Here is a 24,237-nt window from a genome sequence, read left to right on the forward strand (position 1 = left end):
GGTCACACATAACATTGTATTATTCTCTCCCCACCAGGCACCACTCCTTCCTATCTTTCAAATGTCTCCATGGCTGTTAAAGTCACCACCATCCTTCTGGCACTCAGGTTCTCATAACCTGTCATCGTTGACTTCACTTTCCTTCACCTTACATTCACTTATTCAATCAACTGTCACATCTCACTTGTCACTCACCACTCACAAAGCCACTACTCCAGGTTAGCCCCACCTAACTTTTCACCTGCAAGACTTCTGTTCTTCCCCACTCTAATCTACTCCCCACTAAGCTGCCAGTGAATTTCCTAAAATACATTCCCTACTCAATAAACTTATCGCTGCCTATGTAAGATCAAATATTTTCATCATCTCATTTGTTTTTAAATGTATACAATTATTTTAATAGTATATGTATATAATTTTTAAGCAAATATACACATATCAAGGATACATGCTCAAAAATTTTATATTTCACTGGACTAGAGGCATAGGATAAAATGTCAATTTTCAGACCTGGCCAAGGTACGTATTTGTTTTACTTCATTAAACTTATTTGTTACGAGAGGGCTTTTTTGGGGGGCAAGGAGGGGTGTTTCGGAGATAATATGGGGAAGGATGGTGATAGTGATGTGAAAGGTTGTCAATAAAACATACACAAAAGCAAGAAATTCAGAAGGTAAAGAGATGATCAAGACAGTGTTGATACAACCCAAAACTGTATTACACAGAATCACAGATTCACATACAATTCTTGTTTTTTTTAAATGGAAATATTCATGTTTGTCAAGTTTTAAAACATTTTTAAAACAAGTGTCAAATCATGACTTCAGAAGACTGATGGTGAAGCATGCCTCTGATAAAAAGAGAGATACAGAATAAGGTATACATATACCCAATGTATTGATTTGTTTTGCTAGAGTATACAGGCAAAAACTGGTGCCAACTGAAGCAGGGTAGAAGAATTAGTGGGAAAAGACAATGTTGTGAAAAAAGGAAAAGAGCATCAATGAAATATTTTTTAAAAGAACCAAGAGTCACATGCTATGTAATTTATTAAGGAACAAAACAAGGAAAATGCTCAAGATTTTTTTCAAATGCAAATTTTATTACAGTAATTTAACCACATATAATTTAAAAACTGGAAAACTTAGAAAACTTGAACTGAAAAGTTTGTGAAGTGAAACATAACTTCACAGTTTTCAAGTTCTTTGTGAGTGTTGTACTTCATTTAACAAAACTGTTAATACCTATTGTTTTGTTTATTCTCTAACAAAATGTACTATCTACACAAGAGGTTGCACTATACTTGAGCAATCCATACAAATGCTTTTATCCCACTACATTGTGCTGTGAATAACCTCATACTTGTTTTGATAGCAGAATAATTTATCTTTGCAAAGAATCACCCATGAATGAAACTATATATAGAAATAAATTACCTGATATTTTACATGTACATTGTTACTACTGAACTTTTTTTCAGCTAAGTAGGAAGAAAGGAAGCTTAAATAATCTCATTATAAATTGCTTTTGTGTTAACTGATGCATTGTCTATTTTTAACCTGGGATGGAAAACAAAAACCAAATGGAATTTTAATGCACTTTATTTTTTTAGCAAAGCCCCAGAAAACATATTCAGTTATATATTTTTTTTCAAACCAAGGTGTCAAAGTAGTTATACTTTCTAAAACAACTCAGGTTCAAAGCTGATCCATGGTGGAAAGACATCCTTCCAAATTCAAAGTATGAAAATAAACGCTTTTTTCAGTCAAAGCCTAAGTCTATTATAATCTAAATTCTCTCAAGCAGATAGTACTTAAAATTTCAGAAAAGGAATTTGTTCATTTCTAAAGACAATTTGATCAGAGTATCTTTTATTTTCTATGGATAGAATTCACAAGCACGAAAGAGATATCTCATTCTTCAATAACATATATCCTTCGATTCTGTTTTAAATTTTTCTTGTTTTTTTTGCAATTTAACAAACCATTCAAAAAAGTAAATGTATATATAGGAATGCAGAATGCCTATGAATGCAGGCTACTATCATTAAGAAAAGAAATTCAAGTACAAAAGGCAATTCCTGAATTATTAACACTATCAAGTTAATTTTCTACTTCCCTATGGTTCAAATACCACAGTTTTAAGAAATTCGTCCTAAGGGTAAATAAATTAGAATTTATGCCACCTTAAGACTTGTGTTGCAGCAGTACAAAATTAAAATAATTTTAATATTTCCCAAAATATTATATCATGTAGCTCACTGTATTTTTAAATGGCAAAAATTAAATAGAAATATAAGTATAATTAATTATAAATACACTTTTTACATTTATCTCAGTAGCTTCTTTGAACCACTTGAAATGTTGGATGATAGACATAAAACTTCAATGAATAATTCGAAATGAAATGTCTTTAAGACTTCCAAAGCAGCTGAACCTAAAGACCCTTAATCAGCAACATCAGTACATAATTAAGGACAACTGATATAAAAGGGTAATCTTTCAAAAGGTAATCCAAAACCCTCAAAGTGATTAAATTAAATTTCAAAATTACTTTTCTGTGGAGGAAACGAGCTATGTTAGAGCTTCTCTTTAAAGATTTAAAAAGCCAAATCAAAGTGCTCCATCAAATTGAAATACACCAAATTTTCCACTGGTCCTCCACTGAGGATCAATACCTGCTACATGTTGCCCTTGCCCATGTGCCAGACCAACCAGAGCTTCAGTTTTCACTGTTCTTATGCTGCAGAGAGGTGCAGGATGGAAGCCATTCAAAGCCTGACGAAATGGAACTGTAAGCTCCCATTTTCTGTCTCCTACTAATTTCCTATAGTTCAAATCACCCTTGAAAAGAATTAAATTTGACTTCTGTAGTTCAGCATACAAGTCAGGAGAAACTTGAGACATAGTACAATATTCATGAGGCAGAGTCCAAAACATATGATCTTGGTAAATCCATGTATGCTTAAGATAGTGCTCCCAGTTAATCCCACAGTCAGACACACATTTGGTATTAGCAGCTTTTAACTGTTTAATCACCCAATCCATGTCCTTTTTAATAGTATTTGAAACAAACCAGGGAATACTTTTTCCATGGAAGTGGATCTCAGTAGCCAATTTAGATGCTAACAGGAAGTCTGCCATTACCAAATCTGTGACAAGTTCAAATCCTGCATTATCCAGGACAAAATCCACTCTAGTAACAGAAAATGTCTCCTGCCTCATTTTCTTTCTGTTTATAAGTAGTGACCAAAGGTGGTCCATATTATCCACTAAAATGAAAAGTTGCAGGTCTTCCAAAGTGACTACTGGACTAGATATCTCAGGGATGCTCTCATCAGGTGAAAGTGCCAGATCATACTTATTTCCCCATAACACAATCTGAAAGAAAGTACAAAATAATCATTGTTCATTATCTATAAACAACTGAAATACTTCAAAGGCTACATCTTTAGTGGCAAAAGTCATATGCAATTTCCATTTAAAACTGCTTCCCTTTACAACTCAAAGGTGATATTAAATATGCTTTACATAAAAAATCACTTTGCTATCCCATAGATAATATGTCAGTGTGATGGAATTTTTCACTTTTGAATAAATTATTGTGAAGTGACTCAAAAGAGAAAAAAATTCATGTAACAAAAGTGAAGGATAAAAGAACAAGCCCAAGTGCAATAAGAGTATGGATAAAATACACAAAAGGATAAGAAATGGGGTAGAAGCCTGCTCTACAGAGGATTTATGGGAAGATAAGAGTAAGAATTACATTGATAAGAATATATAGCTAGGTTATAATCTGCACTGATGGAAAAAATACCCATACTGATGAGATGACAGATCTATTGAAGAAATTGCATATCTACATACATATTCACATATACATGCATGCACATTAATCTGAGAAGGTAGAAATAGAAAATGAACTCCATGATAAATGTAAAATGTATTCTGCCAAGACTGATAATCTTTTTTTAAATATATATTTTATTTTCCCCCCAATTATATGTTAAAACAATTGGGGGGGGAAGGAAGGGGCAAGGCAATGAGCATTATTAACTGACTTGACCAGGGTTACACAGCTAAAAAGCATCAAATGTCTGAGGTGGGATTTGAATTCAGGTCCTCCTGACTCCAAGGCCAGTACTCTAACCACTGTGCCACCTAGCTGCCACTACAACAATTTTTTTAATATTTGTTTTTCTTATAAAGTTTTGAGTTCCACATTCTATCTCTCCCTCCCATCTCTTCCCACTCTCCCCCCAAGACAGCAAGCAATCAGATATAGGTTACACATGTGCAATCATGTAAAATATTTCCATATCAGTCGTTTTGTACAAGACTCAAAAGAAAAAGAATGAGGGGCAGCTAGGTGGCGCAGTGGATAGAGCACTGGCCCTGAAGTCAGGAGGACCTGAGTTCAAATTTGGCATCAGTCACATAACACTCACTAGGTGTGTGACCCTGGGCAAGTCACTTAACCCCAATTGCCTCACCAAAAAAAAAAAAAGAAAAAAAGAAAAAGAATGAAAGAAAGGAAGTAGAAAATAGCATGCTTCAATCTGTATTCAAACATCAGTTTTTTCTCCGTAGGTGGCTAGTACGCTTCATCATTAGTCCTTTGGGACTGTCTTGGATCACTGTATTACTGAGAATAGCTAAGTCATTCACAGTTCATTGAACAATATTGCTGTTACTGTGCACAATGTTCTCCTGGTTCTGTTCACTTCACTTTGCATCAGTTCATGTAAGTCTTTCCAGGCTTTTCTGAAATCATCCTGCTTGTCATTTCTTATAGCACAATAATATTCCATCACTATTACACACCACAGCTTGTTTAGCCATTCCCCAATTGATGAGCATCCCTTCAATTTCCAATTCTTAGCCATCACAAAAAGAGCTGCTATAAATATTTTTGTACAAATAAGTCCTTTTCCTTTTTTTTGGATGCAAGACTGACATTCTTAAGTCAATTAATGACTACCAAATTCATTTATCAATATTAGACAGTACCTCAAAATATTTCCTATTGTCATCTTGAACTGTTATTTTAATCTCCTATTTTATTTTTCATGTGTTAATGTCTTTTTTCCTAAACTAGATTATAAGCTCCTTAACATAAGGATATAAGATTGAGATGAAGTCCAACAGTTCTGTGTATCTACTCAGAATGTCTACCTCAATGGCTTGGACAAGTAAAACACTCAATAAATTTTGACTTGAAAAGTCCTCTGCTTCATATTCATATCTTTTATATTTTGTCTCCTAATTATCTGGTTTCTCCTTCAAATATTCTGTGCTTTCAATTTTTTGACTCCTTGACCCCTGAACCCATTCTCTAATCAGATGGACCAGAACACAGTTCCAAGAAGTTCTCAGAAGAACAATACTAATAATATTTAAGGGTGTTTTAAGTGAGAAAAGGGAAGAGGATAAGCAAAGAAATATAAAAAAGGCATAGTGCTTCAGAGAGTCAAGGAAACATCTAATGAGTTGGCTGACTGCTCAAGATTTACTTATATTTAAAGTATTAAGGCAGATAGTTTCCTGTGCTACTAGAAAGGCTCTCTAGCTAAAGGAAAAAAAAAATCTAAGTTGACCTAAAAATTCATTTCCAAGGAATAAAGTGGATTTTATTCCTTGAATGACATTATTATAAAAAAAAAATCCACTGCAAGTATGTAAGATTAACCTTAAATGACTTAACAAATTTAAAGAAATATATGTAAAAAACCATTAATTTTTTATAAATATAATATTATACACACACACACACAGGAAGACAGAGAGAGAAAGAGAGAAGAGAGAATATTTTAACATATACCTGCAAGAGTTTGAAAAACTCATCTTTCAGTTGATTTTCATCTAGGTTTTCAATCCTTTTTTTTAACTCTTGTAGGTAATTACATAAAGACTTAATAGCTTCCAGTGATTCCAAGAAATTCTGGTCTTTTGATTCTTTAAATACATCAAAGTAACTTATCGGTGAACTAAAATGAGACAAAAGAAACAGAAGATGTAAAAATAATCATGATGCTATATTTTAAAAAGTTGTTAATATCATCTTAACAATAGTCAAATCTCAAACTGTGGCAAAGGCTGAGAAGCATAAAGATTCTTGAAAGTTGAAATCTGCCAAGTTCTCCTTCTGATGAAAACTTCAAAAGTCAGGAAGCTAAAGGGAGTAGGAAAAGCTACTGTCTTAAGAAAATAACAACAATCATTTATATAGCACTTTAAATATGTTCTCCCATTTATCCTCACAATAACCCTGTGAAGTAGGTGCAATTATTATCCCCATTTTAAAAATGAGGAAACTTAAGCAGAAAGACTTGCCCAAGGTTAGAAAACTAATAAGTCATCCAGCAGGAATTCAAATTCAGGTCTTCAAATTCAGGTCTTCCTGAGTCCAAATGCTGCACTCTCTCTACTTGGCCAATAAATGCCTTGACTTCCTTATATGGTCAAATTTTGATTATCTATATGCAAGTTATCTTTGGAAAATTTTAAATTCCCATCTCCTCATCTTCATACTTGACATCAATTATTTTCCTGGGCTATCTCATTCTGTTGCCTGGCCAGTACATATTAAAAGAATATGGAGAAATAAATATAATGTTAACCAAAGAAAACAAAGAGGAAGCTAAATCTGAAGAAAAAACATGATGATACATTTCAAAGTCAAGTACAAAAGATTTGGGGGTTATCTTCTATTCCATATCCATATCTCCACCCTTTATATTCACGTGAAAAATTTAAAGTTTATGGTGTATAAGTTGTGACAAGTAACATCAACGATTTTTAAAAACACACCTACCAGAATTTGTACATCCAAAGAGTATTTTCCCCTTCAAAACAGTAAAATTAGAAGAAACTATACTTATTCCAATGATTTATCATTGCTCAAAATATTTGTTGGACTTCCTCTTTTGGTACTTTTTTCAGAGCCCATGACATAGACTTTTGAGTATTTTCAACGGTGGCAAATCTTTATCTTTTGATGGTAATTTAATTTTTGGAAATAGCCAAAGTCCTTCGGAGCCAAGTCTAGTAAATAAGGTGGGTTGGATAGAACTAAGTAATACCATCGTGACTCAAAAATGAGGTATGAGCATAAGATAATGAGACTTTTCTTATATGGTTCATAAGCTGTTCTGAAGGCAATTCCAAAAGACAAATTTCACAGTGTTTTTCATGATGATAGTATGATTGGAATAAGTATATTAATTCCCAATGTGACTTTGAAGAAAAACATCCATTTGCATGTTTAACTTCTACTCTTGTTTAAAAATCAGCCTCCTTAGTTTATGGTCACACCTCATACTAAGAATAAGCTTAAGTTTCATTATTTTTATACAAAAATGAATAAACCAATAACCATTATAATTCCTATATAATTCAAAATAATTTCACTCTATCACTTTTCAATGTCTGCAAAGCACAATTCTTACACTAAATATCACAAATGAAGAAATGTTTAATTCTTACTTCTGACTTACAGATAAGTAACTATTACATAATTAATGCTGGGCCATTAGGACCTGCAGAAAATATTAAAAAGATAATGCTTTTATCCTCTCAATTATCTTGAGTCAAAATATAAACAAGCCTACTCTAAGATTCCTAACCTCCTACATACATCTTCACTAACTATACTGTCTCCAAAGGAAGAGTTCCTTTGGAATTTATACCCCTAATCATCACAGAAGGGTATCTGGTACCATAGGCTATATTATAGTTTCTTTTACAGTAAGGTTTTCATTAATAGCTTTGTGTTGCTAATGGAAATTATAGCAACTGCTATAAATTAAATTCAGTATCTCTGATAACTGTCCCTGTGGCTCTTTCCTACACAATTTCTTAGCTTGAATCCAACTTGGAAAAAAGAGAAACCAATGAGCCATTTGACAATATTTGTATAATTTACCAAAACCCTATGCTGAAATATGAAGATAGGTCCTTTAGTTCTATTTCTTCAAAGAGCTCTGAATCAATGACACAAGATTCCTTAATTTTTTTTACTTGTTCACTCAGCATTATAGATTATCATGTCAATTATAAACACACGGATCTAATTATATTATCATTTATAGAATAGTTTGATGACTAACACTGTAGGCTAAAGAACTAATGAATTGTACCCAACAAAATTCAATGATGAAGGAGAAAGGGTAGACTCCATTCAACATCTACATTCTTTGAAGTAAAAAGTACTTTAACAACAGAAAAAGGAGAAATTCAAACATCAAAGGCAGGAATTAGGATTAGCTGTATGGGAAAAAAAAAAAGTTGGGAGACCTAAGTGTCACTGAAATCAACAAGATAGTATAGTAGATAGTGTTGGGCTTGAAACCAGGAAGACCTGAGTTCAAATTCTGTTTCCTCCTCTGTAACAATTAGTTACCTCATAGAGTTGTTATGAGGAGCAAATGAGCCTTAATACATAAATGTTATATTTGTTTACTTATTGTGGGTCTACTATGTACAGCATACCATGTTTAGCAGTGGGGGAGACACAACATATAATTTACATTCCCTGCTTTCAAGTAACTTGTATTTTAGTAGGGGGATAATACACCAACATAGCTTAAATAAACAATATGATGTAAGTACAATAGTTATGAAACACCATACAATGTTAATTAAGTATAAGGGTAGAGGAAATCAAAGCCAAGTCGCTCTTTACAACATGGGGAGCAGGCAACATTGAGGAAGAAGGACATTCCAAACCATAGCAATAGCCTGAGGCAAAGACACACAGGAGAGCTCAGCAAGGTGTCCAGTTTGGCTACAATGGTAGGTTGTAGGAAAGACCATAAAGAGTAAGCAAAAGAATTTTATTAAGAAGGCAACAGCATTCACTAGAGACATGTGACCAAAGGGTGATTAGCCAGAATCTCCATGAGACATTTTTCTGGGAACGCATATAGATGGACTAGAAGGATAAAAACAATGGAAGCAGGAGGAGGGTCTGAACCAGGGTGCTGGGAATGAGAAATGTGAAAGATGTCAAGACTTTTGGCATTTTGTAGGGAGGCTGGCTGGATTTTAGAAAGTATAATGAAAATGACCTAGTGATGTATTGGTCTGATGTTTTCTTTTATGAAACGAATGCTGAAATGTTGCCTATTTTTTACTGTTAGAAAATTTACTGTTTTACTTTTATACTTTTTAATTAAAGGTCAGATTGTGTCTATGTGCTAAGTCTTGCAACAACAACTGGCCAAAATCTATGAATTTGGATTTTGTGGAAAAATAAACTTTTAATATAAAATAAGCAAACTAATAAATTTTTAAAAGAATTTTAAAATGGAATGTCAGGCACAATCACAAAGAAGCACATGCACTTCAGTGAAACCGAGCACAATTATAACATATTTATAACATAACTTTTAGGAAATATGCATCTGAAAACTTTCTGAAACTCATTTATGTTCCCACTAATACAATCTAGCTAGCTAGCTTTTAGAGCTCTAAGCAGTTTTTAAAAGTATAAGGATGAGATTTGGGACTGGACCTATGATTTCACTGCTATGATGAAGAAATTCTTCTACCAGTGCAGGTCAGCACTTTCTCTGCAACTTATAAATCTTGGAGATTTACTGAGAACACTGAGAAGTTAAGTTGCCCTGAGTCACACAGATAATTATGTGTTAAGAGGCAGGATATGAATCCAGGACTGCCTGGCTTCAAGGTTAGTTCTCTTTCTACTACACTACTCTATCTTCCAACAAAAAATATAGAATGTCTTGAAATATATTAAGTAACAGACTTTGACAAGATGTTAACTTACCTTAGCATTAATGCTTCATGAATTCTACGGTACATGTAACACTCTACATACAACCAAGGAGACTGAAACCAGCTTACTTTTTTATTGTTTTCATTTAAAAGACTATGGTGATATTCCAGGTATTGGTTCCATACATCAGTATCAGCAGAGTTATCAGTCAAAGGCAAAAATGGCTTATCAGTTTGTAGTTCATTTCGTAACTTAGAAAGAAGAGAGATAGCTTTCTTTTCTGCTTCAGTGCCTTCCTGGAAAAGAGGATAAAAAGTACTTTCACAAATTGTATTCATTATAAATTATATTTTCAGCCATCTGAAGCTCAAAAAACAAAATTGCTTTTCGAGTCTTGGATATTACAGATGACAAAAGCTGTTTAGAATGAACCATGTTCCAATCTAGAATTCCAGAGTTCCAAATCACTTCTTATCCTCATAGGTCTCATATAAATGTACATAAATACATTTCAGGAAAACCCAACACCAGATGGTGGTAACCAATGGTGAATTGTGTGTTTGGGACGAAACCCAGCCCCTCTGCCCCAGCTCAAAATGATATATGTGAAAAATAAGATAAGAGAACAACCAGAGGAAATAAATCACTAGAAGATTAACAGAAAGATTATACAAATAAGCAGAAAAGAGGATGAAATCCAAAAGGATAAAAGAAGGCAAGGAGAAATCACTGTCAGAAAAGAAAAACTACATTATCAGCAACTACACTCCTAGAAGAGAGGATGAAATATGGTAGAAACTTCCAGAGAGATTTAGAATCACCATAATAACTTACATTTATATTGGACTTTATATAGAACTTTAAAAATCTACAAAGCATTTTATATAAATTATTTCATTTTGGATTCAAAGCAACTTGATGAAGCACGAAATGTGAGTATTATCCATATTCCACAGATGAGGAAAACATAGCTTAGAATCATTAAGTGACTTGCCTCAGACAGGATTTGAAGCTAGGTTCTCCTGACACCAAGGCCAACATTGTCCACTATGCTATGTTGTTTCCAAGGAATATAAAGAAAGATCTGGTAGGTCTAAGACTCTAAGTTATGTTACTAAAGGAAGATTTCAAGAATATGAAAATAAGAATTGATAATGTTGAAAGAACAGTGGACGATCTCGAAGAAGTTACTGATTGTCTTTGGAGCAATGGTTCAAACAGAACAAAAAATGCAGAGATGGAATAAGAATAAAAAAATTTTAATGGCAAAACTAGGGAAAGATCTTTATAAACCAAAGCAACAAAACTAGAGTACAGAGCTTAGCAAGAATATCAAAGGATTATTGTTCTCCCACAAAAACAAAACAAAAAACACAAAGAAACAAAGAATCAGAGCATTACATTCTAGGAAATCACCCAAAAGAATTACACAGAAATAACAGAAACATAGGGCAGAGTATACACTGAGGCAACCTTCAAGGGGAAAAAAAAAAGAGTGTAGAACTCTAAATTAACTAACTCAGAAATGAAGCTGATGAATTCTAGAGCCACCATGTCAAAGAGAGAATGCATAAATATCCCCGAAGAGGCAATTCATGTTATCAGCAAAAACAACTTTAAATTTTGAAAGACCATTCAATAAGGAAAAGGAATAACAGGCTGAAATGGAATATACTAAGAAAGACCAGGGAAACTAGCCCATGCACCAAAATTGTCCATGCATCAAAAAGAAGCATGCTCTGTTATGAAAAAAAGATGGTTTACCCGTAAATTTTTTAAAAGTTTACTTCTTACTGATGAGAAATACAGAACTGGAGGAATGCATTTGACATATAACCTGACCAAGTAACTGAAACTAAAGGTAAACTAGAACTATATGCAAGTAAAGAATAAAGGGTGACTAAATGCTAACATGCTTTAAAATTACGTTAAGTTTCAGGCGAAGAGCCAGCATGGCGGAGTAAAGGCAGGGATTTGCCTGAGCTCCCAAATTCCTTCCAAACAACTTTAAAATAATGCCTCAAAAAGAATTCTAGGGCAGCAAAACCAAAAAAAGGACAGGGTTAAAATAATTTTTTAGCCTAAGACAACTGAGGTCAGTGAGAAAGGTCTGTCTCACTGGGGTGAGAGTGTAACACAGTGCATTGCAGGATATGCTCTGGGCAAGCCAGCAGTAGGCCTTGAGGGCAACTGAATCAGCAGAGGTTTCCAGAGTTCTCAGGCCATAATTTTTATTTAAAAAAATAAAATTAAAGGATGAGAAAGAAGGATGTACTAGGAAAAGGGGGAAGAGAGAGGCAGAAAGGGGTAAATTATCTTACATAAAAGAGCTTTTACAATGGAGAGGAAGACAGGGGTTGCGGGTGGCTGATAATGCTTGAACTTTTCTCACAACAGAATTGGCTCAAAGAGGGAATAACATACACTCTCAGTTGGGTTTAGAAATCTATCTTACCCAACAGGGAAGTAGGAGGGGACAGAGATACGAGAAGAGTATGGTGATAGAAGGGAGGGTTGACTGGAAGAGGCAGTGGTCAGAAGCAAAACACTTTTGAAGAGGGACAAAGTGAAAGGAAAGAAACAGAAGGATAAACAGAGGGAAAATAGGATGGAGGGAAATACACAGTAATCACAACTGTGAAAAAAAGTTTACAGCAAGTTTCTCTGATGAAGGCCTCATTTCTCAAATACATAGAAAACTGAGTCAAATTTTCAGAATACGAATCATTCTCCAATTGATCAACGGTCAAAGGATATGAACAGGAAGTTTTCAGTTGAAGAAACCAAAGCTATCTACAATCATATGAAAAAAAGCTTTAAATCACTATTCATTAGAAAAATGTAAATTAAAGTAACTCTGAGATACCATGCACACTGATCAGATAGGCTAATATGACAGAAAAGGGAAATGATAAATGTTGGAGGGGATGTGGGGAAATCAGGACAAATGCACAATTGGTGCAGCTGTGAACTGATCTAACCATTCTGGAGAGCAATTTGGACCTATACCCAAAGGACTATAAAACTGTGCATACCCTTTGATCTAGCAATACCACTACTAGGTCTATATCCCAAAGAGATTTTAAAAAAGGAAGAGGAAAAGGATCTACCTATATGTACAAAAATACTTATAGCAGCTTTTTCTGTAGTGGTAAAGAATTGGAATTTGAGGGGATGCCCATCAACTGGGGTGTGGCTGAACAAATTGTGGCATATGATTGTAATGGAATAATTGTTCTATAAGTAATGATAGGGGCAGCTAGGTGGCACAGCAGATAGAGCTCCAGCCTTGGAATCGGGAGGACCAGAGTTCAAACCCGGCCTCATACAATTGACATTTACTAGTTGTGTGACCCTGAGCAAGTCACTTAACCCCTATTGCCTCACCCCCCCCCAAAAAAATGATAAGCAGATTACAGAAAAACATGGACTTACATGAACTGATGCAAACTGAAGTGAGCAGAACCAAGAGAACACTACACACAGTAACAGCAATATTGTACAATGATCAACTGTGAATGTCTCAGCTATCCTCAGTAATACAATGATCCAAGACAATTCCAAAGGCCTTTTGATAGAAAATGCTATCCACCTTCAGAGAAAGAACTGATGGTATCTGAATGCAGATCAACCATACTTTTTTTAAACTTTACTTTTCTTGAGCTTTTTTTTGGCCTTTGTTTCATTTCATAAGATAATTAATATGGAAACATGTTTTGCATGATTGCACATGTTGGAAACATGTTTTGCATGATTGCACATGTATAAACCATACTAAATTGCTTGTCTTCTCAAAGAGAGGAGAAAAAAGGGATGGAGAGAATTTGGAACTCAAAATTTTAAAAAATGAATGCTAAATGTTTTTATATGTACTTGGAAAAAAACCAAAATATTTAAAATTAGAGTTAAAAAAAAGAATGTTAAGTTTATTATATAGACTTTAAGCCACAACTATTATTTTTTTTTTTTAAGGTTAAGAACTAGAAAGAAGAATCTATAAAAACCAGCTGAAAGAAACAGATCTGAAGGACTCAATGAGCAGGGGAGAAGTGAAATCTCTCTTGAAATTAGATACCAACAGAAAAAATGGTGGAGTAAGAGAAAGTACAGACCAGTTCCTCTTACAACTACACCAACAAAGATCTAAGAAGAGTATCAGACCAAGTAGTGGTTTGGAAATCTGAGGTGAAACCACAGCGGGTTGTATTTCTAGCTCAAGATCACAAGTTAGGCTTACCAAGAAATGACCAGAATAGGAAAAGTGTCATAATGCTACCACTGTAACCACCGAGCAAAACTAGAGGCAGTGACCTCCAGGGTCAAAACTGGGATAGGCCTACAGTGGCATTCTTGATACTCTGACCATAGGTAGGAGTAAAGATTCAGTTCCAGGCCCAGACCAGGATTACAGAGGAAAGGATCATGAGCTCGCATCAGGATAAGCAGACAGTGGGGTTGCTTTGAACCTGCAGGCCCTTCTAGCTCACTAACTAGAATGTGAGGGGTAGGGTGGGGCAGTGGCACAAGGGCAACATCAGCAACCATTTCTTTAACTCCAAGAGGCAGACCTGCAGCTGTATTGCTTAGAACCAAACCCAGGAAGGGAGCCTGGAAAAGTCCAGAAAGGCAGTCATTAGAGCACGTCTTAGGTCACATCACATAGAGCACAATTAAAGCTGGCCATTCCCATACTGAGCTACCTCAGTAATCCCTGAAAATCCCAGCATTCAATTTCCAGAAAAGGGGTATGTCCTCAGATAACAAAGAGAAGGGACACACAAGACCATAACAGTCCTGTCAGAAGTGCACAAAACCTGGCCTTAACCATATGTCCCAATTTGGGAAGTAAGGAAAAATGAATTAAAAAAGACTGCCACAATAAAGATCTGTTTTGGCATTACAGATACCCAAGACCCAAACCCAGAAGGGAATAACACCAAAACACCTACAAGCACCACAAGATCAATAAATATTCCCGGCAGTTGATGGTACATGACCTGGAGTCAGGAAGATCTAAGTTCAGTAGAGCCTCCAACACTTACTAGTTGTGTGACCCTAGGCAAGTCACTTAACCCTGTTTGCCTCATTTTCCTCACCTGTAAAATGAGCTGGAGAATAAATATCAAACCACTCCAGTATCTTTAACTAGAAAACCCCAAATGAGGTCGAGAAGAGTCAGACATAACTGAAACAAGTGAACAATTCTTAGAAGAAATGAAGCAAGAGTTTAAAAATGATATAATGAATGAAATGAGAGTGCTAGAGGAAAGAAGTGGAAAAGAAATGATAACTTAAGAGGAGAAGCTCAGAAAGAAAATTAATGGTTTAGCATAAAGGTTACAAAAATCTTACCCAATTAACAGTCTCCTTGAAAATTAGAATGGGCCAAACATAAGTTAATGTCTCCATGAGACAAAATACTTTTACAAGCATGAAAAAGATTGAAAGAGTTTAAAAGATTGAAAAAATTTTAAAAAAAGGTACTTCCTAAAAAAACTGATATGGAAAACATTAAGGAGAGATAATTTAAGAATCCATGAAGGACCTGAAAGGCATGACCAAAAAAACAGCCAGATATTATATTTCAAGAAATCATAAAAGGAAACTGCCTAAACTATTAGAACAAGAAGGCAAAGTGAAAATAGAAAAAAATCCACCATTCTCCTCCTGATAGAAACCTCGAAATGAACTGAGAGCTTAAAGGACCAGGAAAAAAAAATACCGTAAGCAGTCAGAAAAAAACAAGAGTTAAGTAGCAAGTAAGAACAGTCAGGATTGTTCACATCATGGCTTTTTCCTTTGAAAACTACTGTACCTATCCTTTGATCATGTATTACTTAGGGAAAGGAAAATGATTTTGGCAAGCAAGGTGTATGATGGATTGGAGTGGGGAGAGACTCAAGGCAGGAAAACCAATGAGGAGACTGTTTTAATACTCTAGGTGAGAGGTGATTAGTACCCGAACTAAGATGACAGCTATGTAAGTGGAGAGAGGGGGTTGGATATGAGAGTTGTTGTTTAAGGAAAAAAAACAAAATTTGGAAACTAAGTAGGTATGTGGGGAGAGGAGTCCAGGATAATGCTAAGTTTACAAGTCTGAGACACTAGAAGGATGGTAGTACCTTCAACAGAAATAAGAAGTTTGAAAGAGGGAGTGTTCAGGGGGAAAGATGAGTTCAGGTTTTAGATAAGTTGAGTTTAAGAGGTCTCTGAGACATCTAGTTTGAAATGGCAATTAGGGAACCAGGACTGAAGCTTGAAGAGAGACTAGGGCTGGATTTTTAGATTTGGGAGTCATCCACTTAGAGATGATAATTAAACTCATGGAGCTGATGAAGTTACCAAGAATACTAAGGGAGAAGAGGACCCAGGACAAAACCATGGGAAACACTCATTACATAGTTACTATAATTATACCAATGGTACTATATAATAACTTACCAAATTAAACACTAGTAGTTTCTATGGGGAAAAAATTGTGTTCAGGGTTCCAACTTAGGATTTTCAATGAGTACATTAGAAGGGTAGGAAGATGATCTCCTAAGCATCTACTAGCTGTGTGATCCTGGAAAAGTCCTTAACCTCTCAGAGACTTTTGTCAACTGAAAAATAAGGATGTTAAACTAGAGGCCTCTAAGGTCCTTTCCAGTTCTAACTCAATGATCCCTAGGACATTTAGTGAATCACAAAAGCAGCTGGAGCCTGAGAAGAGAGACACTGGGAAACAAGAAGATATTAAAAAGGAGGCAGAAGGATGTTCCCACACTCAGGTCAATAATAGGAGTTATCATACAGCTAAATTATAGGATAAATAGGTTTTTGTGGCACAATCTTAGAAACTAACCATCATTTGTAAGATTTTAATATAAACACATCAGTATCATATCCAACTGTTATTAAAATAGAAGACTGAAGTCAAAAGACTTATTTAGTAACATTTACCAGATTCCTGTTTAATGACTAATCAAAAGATAATTATTAAACATACAACCCTTACCTCTCCATGCTTCTCAAAGAACTCACTTTTATGTCGATGCAATGCATCGATAGCCTTAGTTAGGATCGGTGGTGTTTGGTCTTTAATTCTAAGATACTGAAAAGATCTAAAAGAGAGAGAGGTAATACATACTAGTATGTTATTTAATGATAGTAAAATATTAACAATAATAGACCTGGTATGCCTTCATTTACTAAATAATCTCCTCTTCACAACTACTTTTCACATATTTGCCATCTCATAAGTATGTCAACGTACACTATTTTGAGATACAGTGGTGAAATGTAAGCCCTATACTGGAATGCTATTCAATTTATTCCAGGAAACATTTATCAACTGTCCCTGCTTTAAGCGTTTAGAATCTAGACACAGGTTCCCAAAGCGGGCAATACCACCTCCTGGGAGGAGCTGGAACGCTGGGGGGTGGGGTGCACAGTAGTAGCCTTGGGTGCAACTTTGGGGAGTTGAATAAAAATAAGGGGGTGGTGGAAGCATAAGGAAACTGAAGAAAATTTTGGAAAACCCTTCGTACATGTTTCATCTGTTGTGTAACAGAGTTAAAGTAGTAGTGATTATATTATTTTTCAAATAAACACACAAAATGCAAGTTATAACCAATCAGTGGAATACATGCATGTAATGACTTGTTTACAATATGATACTATACAGTTACATGACTCAATATTGTGTCATCAAAATTTCAATGCAGGAAAAAAATTTACAATAAATTATTAAATTTAAGATGCATCATTCTTTAAAAAAAGTCTTATTTTTTAAGGTGATACAAATTTTAAAAAAATTAAAGGATTAAAGAAAGTAATTTCCAGGGGGGCACTTAGCAATTATTTTTTTAAAAGGGGACAGTAGGCCAAATAAGTTTGGGTACCTCTAATCTTGAAGATCACTTTCTCACTAATGTTTTAGCTAATTGTGTAAGTGTATGGGAGAAGTTGATCTCAAACGACCTGTCTGCTTGGTACTTCCATTTCTTTATGGCTATCATTTTTGAGTCTCCCAAACTTAATACTTATAGCCTAGAGATACTGACCTAAAAACAAATTCATTCTCCTATATACTGGCCCCCAGTACTTTCATTCCTATTCAACTAGCCATAATGCCCTACCCCAAAAGCCAACACATCCCTATTTTTCCCTGCTTGCTCTTTCCTTTATGCCCTTTGGCTCACCCATTCCATTACATAATTCCTCTTTATGCTTAATCTCTTTCTTTTACATTCCTTCCATTTCCTTGCATTAACTAAAGTCTGGTGTTCCCAAGGACTCTGGATCTCTGGTATTTTTCTCTAAAGGTGGTTGCTCCATCTTTTACCCCTCCACCCCTCACCATAATTACTCCCAATGCAAATGCTAACTCTTTGCTCTTTAACCCTCACTCAAGTCATTCAACAATACACAGTACATGATTAAATGAAGCTCTCCTCAGTAGAAATTTATTCTGGCTATACTGTCCTTCCTGATCTGCCACTCATTTACCCATCTTGGAGACCCCCTTCCCTTTGTCTAAAACTCTAGCATCTGACTTACGGTCTTTCTGTTGTCCCTTTCCAATGTTTTTTTTTTCTTTTCAAAGACTTTTTAAATGGTTTAGGACTGCTTCAATTACACATCTTCTCATTTTTTCATTCTGTTCTTTACTAATTCTGAACTTAGGTGTGATAAGCCAAAGACCTGACTGTTCAGAGAGCTTACTCAGGAAAAATTCCACATTGCTTATTCTTTTTTTGTTACTATATATAATCTATTCCATTCTTTATAGTGTTATTTGCTGACCGCCATTTCTAGCACCTACCACTTCTTTTATTGAAGAAAGTCATGAGACTAGGGCATGAGTCTGCTGGGTGATCTACAAATTTTGGGTCTCTTTCATTCCTTCTTCCTGAACCAGGATTTCCCATATTTCTCCCTAAATTCAACTTTCCTCCCTTTGCATTAAAATCTCCTTGTATCAGAGCATATGTTAATTTTAATTCATTTGTATACGTTACTTCAAACAATAAACAAGCATTACTAAAGATAAGGCACTGTGCTAAGTGGTGGGGATATAGACAAAGCTGAAAATTACTGCCCTCGAGAGGCTTACATGAAAAAATAAATAAAAGGTGAAAGAGGACAATCAAGCAAGGTTTCATGAAGAAAGTGGTGCTTGAGCTGATTGTTGAAGGAAAATGTTTTCTAAGTAGAGGTGGAGAGAAACTATTTCACACATGGGGGATAGGCAACGCAAAGGCATGGGACGTAGAGTGTCATGTGAGAGGAAGAGCAAAAAGGCCAGTTTGGATGAAACATGGGGTGTATACAAAGAGAAACATAAGACTGTGATGTTGAGTTGGGGTCACGTTGTGATGGTCTTTAAGTATCCATCAGAGAAGTTTATATTTGATCTTAAGAGATTACATGCTTTTTCCCCAGAGAAAATGGAAGTTATGGGCAGAGACTATTTGATATTTGTCTTTGCAACCACAAGGCCTCTTGTAATTTCTGACATAAGTAGGCCCTTAATAAATGATTGTTCTTTGATATAAACTTGCAACAAAAGTAATTCATAACAAAACAATGGGGAAAAATTGAGAAAGCTACAAAAATAATTTGAGTGGGTACAAACAATAAACCACTTTTTCTCAACTAAATCACCAAGTCTAACACTGTTTCAATCAATTGACTCTTTTAAATTTGTCTATGTATATTTCATTTTTAAACCATTATCTTGGAAGTATCCTCAAATGGTATTGGTTAAGGAAAACTGATTGCTTAATGATTTGATTGTCTTGTAAGAGCATATGTATAGTAATAACTACATATAAGACACAGTGGTGATGGTTTGAGGGGGGAATGATGGGGTTGGAATCTGAGCCCCAGAAAGGAAAAACCCTGGACTTTCCCACATAGCCAAATATCTGGTGGCTACAGTCCCATCAACTGGTCTTTCATTGTGGCTACACCCAATCTCCCCTCCATTGTCTTGCCTCCCTATAGCCCCAGGTCACTTCCCACCCTTAGTCCCACCTAGGCTCCATTTCCCACCCTTGGGAATTCCATTACCTCATGGACTACTCTCCCACAGTCTTTCTGTATATAAGGTCCATCTTGTCTCCATTAAGATGCTGAGATTCTTAAAATCTAGCCACTGCTCAGATTCTTAAAATCTTGGCTTAGATTCTTATAATCTAGCCACTGCTTACCCATTTTCAGACTCCTTAAGAGTCTGCTCAAAATGATGGATGTTCTAATAAACCTTGTCTTTGGCTGAAAGAAGGCTTGGGTCGAATACTTTCGGGCAGGACCCGTGTGTTGTGATTCTGGGGTCCCAGCACCCCTGAACCCCTAAACCGCATCACTGGGGTATGGAGTAAAAAAGGTTGAAATATGGAGTCAAAAAACCCGAGTTCAAATCTGGGATATGATAATTACTAGCTTGTGACTAATAACCCCTCTAAGCCTGCATAAAAATTGAATAATTACATGCACTACCTCACAGGGTTTTCCTAAAGGAAGGGTTTTGTTAACTTTAAAGAGCTATGTATATGTGAATCATCATTATTAAATATTAAGGAATATTGATTAGTTGTAGTATTGAATAGATTAGATCACAGACTTCTGTGTTTTTTGAGAGAGTGGAATAGTTTTAGATTTAAGACAGTAGTCTCTGATGAAATTTCTGATATTAAAATATCTTAACAGAAAGACAGTTCTATGAGATTTGACTGTGACTACTGCTTACTATAGTTTCTCCAATGGAGCCACATTTCTAGGATAAGGTCACTTCTTCAAGAAAATCTATTTGTGTTCGTCTCTGAGGCCACCTTAGAGAAAAGGAAACTGAGGTACAATGAAGAGAACACTAGATGTAGACTTTGAAGACCCAACCACTTAACCCTGAGCAAGTCACTGTCTTTAAGCTCTTTTAACTCCAGTTTCTTCATCTATAAAACTGGAGAGGGCCAATGAGACATGAACTACCTTTAAGACTTTGGTCAAGTCACCAAACCTCCCTGTGCCTCACTTTTGCCATCCGTAAAATAAGTTGTTGATTGGAACAAACAATGGTAATGGCCTCCCTGACAAGATGCCCTGAGACACCCTCTAGGCCTAGAACTACAACAATATTTCATAAGGACGTTGTGGATAAATTAGAAAAACTAAAGTACTATATAAATGACTGCCATTTTGAAAACTAATTTGAGATAATTCTGGCCATTAAGTTTAAACAAATATCTATCACATGATCTTCACTCTTTCACAGTTCTGAAAAAAAAATTTAAAAGAAAACTTTTTTTAAAGGTAGGAGTCATGAACATAATAAGTGGATATGATTGGTTTAACTTTTCAGAGAAAATAGGATCAAATCATATATTTTAAATGCTCTGCAAAAGCTTAAGATACTATGCAAATGTTCAACATTATTATTTTTGTAGAGACATAAAATTGTGGACCCACAAGGACCTTCCTAAATTATTTAACCTAATCCCCTCACTTTCAAATTGCGGTCCAGAGAGGTTGTCAATCAGTAAATATTTATTAAGTACCAACTATGTGACAGGCACCGTGCTGAGGATACAAAAAAAGGCAAAAGACCATCCTTGCCCTCAAGCTCACAATCTAAGGAAGAAGACAACAAGCAAGCAAAAATGTACAAACAAGATATATACAGGCTAAACAGGAAATAATTATAAGAGGGAAAGTACTAGAATTAAGAGGATTGAGAAAGGTTTCCTGTTGAAGATAGGATTTTACTTGGGAAACCACAGAACATCCTTGGGAAAGCACACAGGCAGTAATGAAGGAGAGCAGTCTAGCATGGAGATCAGCCAGAGAGATGGGAATGACTGGGAGAAAGGTGTTCTGTAGTTAAGACTGAAAACTGGCCAGTCTGGAAGTACTAAGTTATAAAGGGCTTACATTTGATCCCACAGGTATAAGAAGCCACTGGAGTTTGTTGAGTGGTGGTAAAGGGAGAGGGAGATGAACTGGGTGATACACTGGATCTGTGATTTAAGAAAACCACTTTGGTGGCTGTGCTAGTTTCATGGTGTGTTGTGGGGTCATCTCAAAGAATTCAGACTCAGACCACCTTCAATCCAAGGGAAGGCATTTATTGAGGGTGATGCTCTCCAGTGGGTTGAGTTCTAAGAGGAACCAGCAACTTAGTAAGACAAAACAGGCAATTTTATAATGTAATGATGCTGATTACCCAACAGAAGTTATGAATATTAAAAAAGCAGGAGGGAGTTTGTCAAGGGATTAAGTAATGGTGGAGGGGTTTGTTAAGGGATTAGGTTATGGGGTGGTGGGTCCCCAGCCTCCCAGCAACTACACATGCAATTACTCACAATGCATACAGAAAAACTCATGAGTGAGAGCACTAATACATGATATATGATAATGATATCTACATAACACGTTCACCTAAAGGACAGCTTTTGCTACTATTGTGCAGGTACCTACTTAAAGAATGTCTCTTCTATTGTTTTGGGGTACACATCCTGTTCAGGAATCCTAGTGGTGCTGCTAATTGGCTGGCCATTGTGGTACTGTCTGAGATTAGATGGATGTGGTTTTGATTGAGTACATGGACACACCTGCTGTTTTCGTGGGAAATATGAAGAATGGGTCTGCAGGCTAGCTGGAAGCAGTGGCTGGGATCCCATCACATGAACACACCTGTTATTCTAGTGCGAAATGAGTTCATGGACACACTTGCTACTCTAGTGAAGCAGTGGGGCCTATAAGGAAGTTAAAATATTGGGGCTGGTAGTAGCTTTATTAGGATTCCATCAGCTGTATGGAGAATAGACCTGAGGAGGGAGAGACTTGAGGCAGGCTACTGCAATGATAATCCAAGCTTGTGTTGAGTAGGTTGTGACTTGCCCAATGTCACACAACTATGTGGGCAGCAGAGGGAGAACCAGAACCCAGGTCTCCTAAATTTCCCTCTAATTTTCTTACCCCTACATCGAACTTTTACTTTGGAAACTTGGAAATTCCTACTAAGGGGAATGACTTCAGTAAAGTGGTCTAAATAACAAGAGTTCTAAAATACTATAAGAACTCTAGGGGGGGAGACAGGGAGAAAAAGAAAACTCTTCAAAAGAGGCACTTCAAATTGAGGTCCAGACAGGTTGTGACTTGCTTAAAGTCACACAAATAATGACACAATGGTGTGTTGGAGCCAACTCAAACCAGCTAAATTTTGTTAAATTTTCAAGGTAAGCCTGTAGGCAAAGAATACGAATCAGAGCTTGGTTTTGTTTTGTTTTCTTATCTAGTGTTTTGGTTCTTATCTAGACTTAAGGAGAAATATTAATAATGCAGATTAAATTTAAAAACCTGTCATGGGAATTTTTTGTTGTCGTTGAGCCAGTTAAACATCTATCAGCACACTCCTTGGATGGCAGAATGGGACTAGATCCCAAGTCTCCTGAATTTTAGCTCATGGCGTACCAGCTGTGAAATGTTCATCTCAGATGAATAACTTCAGATAAGCGGCCTCTTAAAAAGAATAAGAGTTCTGGAGTAAACTGCACCATGACATAAGAACAGCATACTGGTGGGGAGGTTTGGACGGTGAAGGAAGTGAAAGAAAATGAAAACTTTGTTTTTTGGAAGTTATTTTTAAAAAAAGGTTTCTTAATTCAAGCTTAACTGGTACATCAACGTTTCGTTATTTCATAACGGGTGAAAAAAATCATTTGAGGGTGGAGGAAGGGGGGGAGTGGAGGGGAGGGCGACGCTGAGCAACTGTAAATTTGGGCCAAGCTTCCGAGGCATCTCCCATTGGCATTCAATGTCTCTTCCCTGGGAGAAGGAGACAACTCCCGGTGTCACCCTCAGGAGGAGACTGAGCAGCCGACTCAAGTCCACATAGACGCTAGAAGCGAAGCGCCCACGACAAGCCCCGAATACAGGGGAGTCGGGGGCGACGGAGACAGAACGGGCACCAGAGGAGGGGGCACCCTTCCCTTCCCCTTCCCAGAGGCAAGAGGCCTCCGCACCTCACAAACACCCGACCGCGCCGCCTTCCCTCCGTTATGGGCCCAGTTCTGCTTCAGGTCCAAGACCCCGACTCTATTTAGTGTAGTGGAGCGGAGGGGAGGGGGCGTAAAAAGAGAGAGGAAAGCTAAACGAACCCTTCCTCTTCGGGAGTCAACCGGGGCGGAAGCTCGTCCATCCTAATTCCCACGGCTCCGGCCTCAGCTTCTTAACTCTACTTATCTCTCAGCCACAGGAAGTAAGGTGAGCACACTGAACGAAAGGGGAGGAGTAAAAGCCAGTGACTAGGAAATACGTCAGCACAGCCGCACCAAACCCCGCCTCCTCCCCGCCCACAAACAGACAGCACGCTTTGTTTTGAATAAACAAACTTTATTCAACCTCCCTTTATAGGGCAGTCAGACGCCTGCAAGGCGCAGGCTCGGGGTCCCAACCGGATACCGTGGAGGGGGCGGGGAAAATGAGGGATAAGCGCAAAAGATGTCGCGTGAGTAG

General features: G+C 36.5%; 1 protein-coding gene across 2 annotated transcripts; it reads right to left on the reverse strand.

Annotated features, from left to right (window-relative positions):
• Positions 1 to 1,585: 1,585 nt before the first annotated feature.
• Positions 1,586 to 23,985, reverse strand: LOC114040011 (protein-glutamate O-methyltransferase-like). Of its 2 annotated transcripts, none has more exons than XM_027857993.1 (5): positions 23,880 to 23,985; positions 16,736 to 16,841; positions 9,790 to 10,034; positions 5,821 to 5,986; positions 1,586 to 3,380 (listed from the first exon to the last, which is right to left on the reverse strand). In XM_027857993.1, exons 1-5 carry the CDS (start codon positions 23,918 to 23,920, stop codon positions 2,613 to 2,615), a joined length of 1,326 nt encoding a protein of 441 aa, XP_027713794.1. In that variant the 5' UTR covers positions 23,921 to 23,985; the 3' UTR covers positions 1,586 to 2,612. The 2 variants fall into 2 exon arrangements, with proteins under 2 accessions (XP_027713794.1, XP_027713795.1); XM_027857994.1 differs by having other exon boundaries at positions 16,762 to 16,841; positions 23,880 to 23,967.
• Positions 23,986 to 24,237: the final 252 nt, after the last annotated feature.

This window comes from Vombatus ursinus, unplaced genomic scaffold (assembly GCF_900497805.2).
Source record: "Vombatus ursinus unplaced genomic scaffold, bare-nosed wombat genome assembly UNPS02012602.1, whole genome shotgun sequence".
Taxonomy (NCBI): Eukaryota; Metazoa; Chordata; class Mammalia; order Diprotodontia; family Vombatidae; genus Vombatus; species Vombatus ursinus.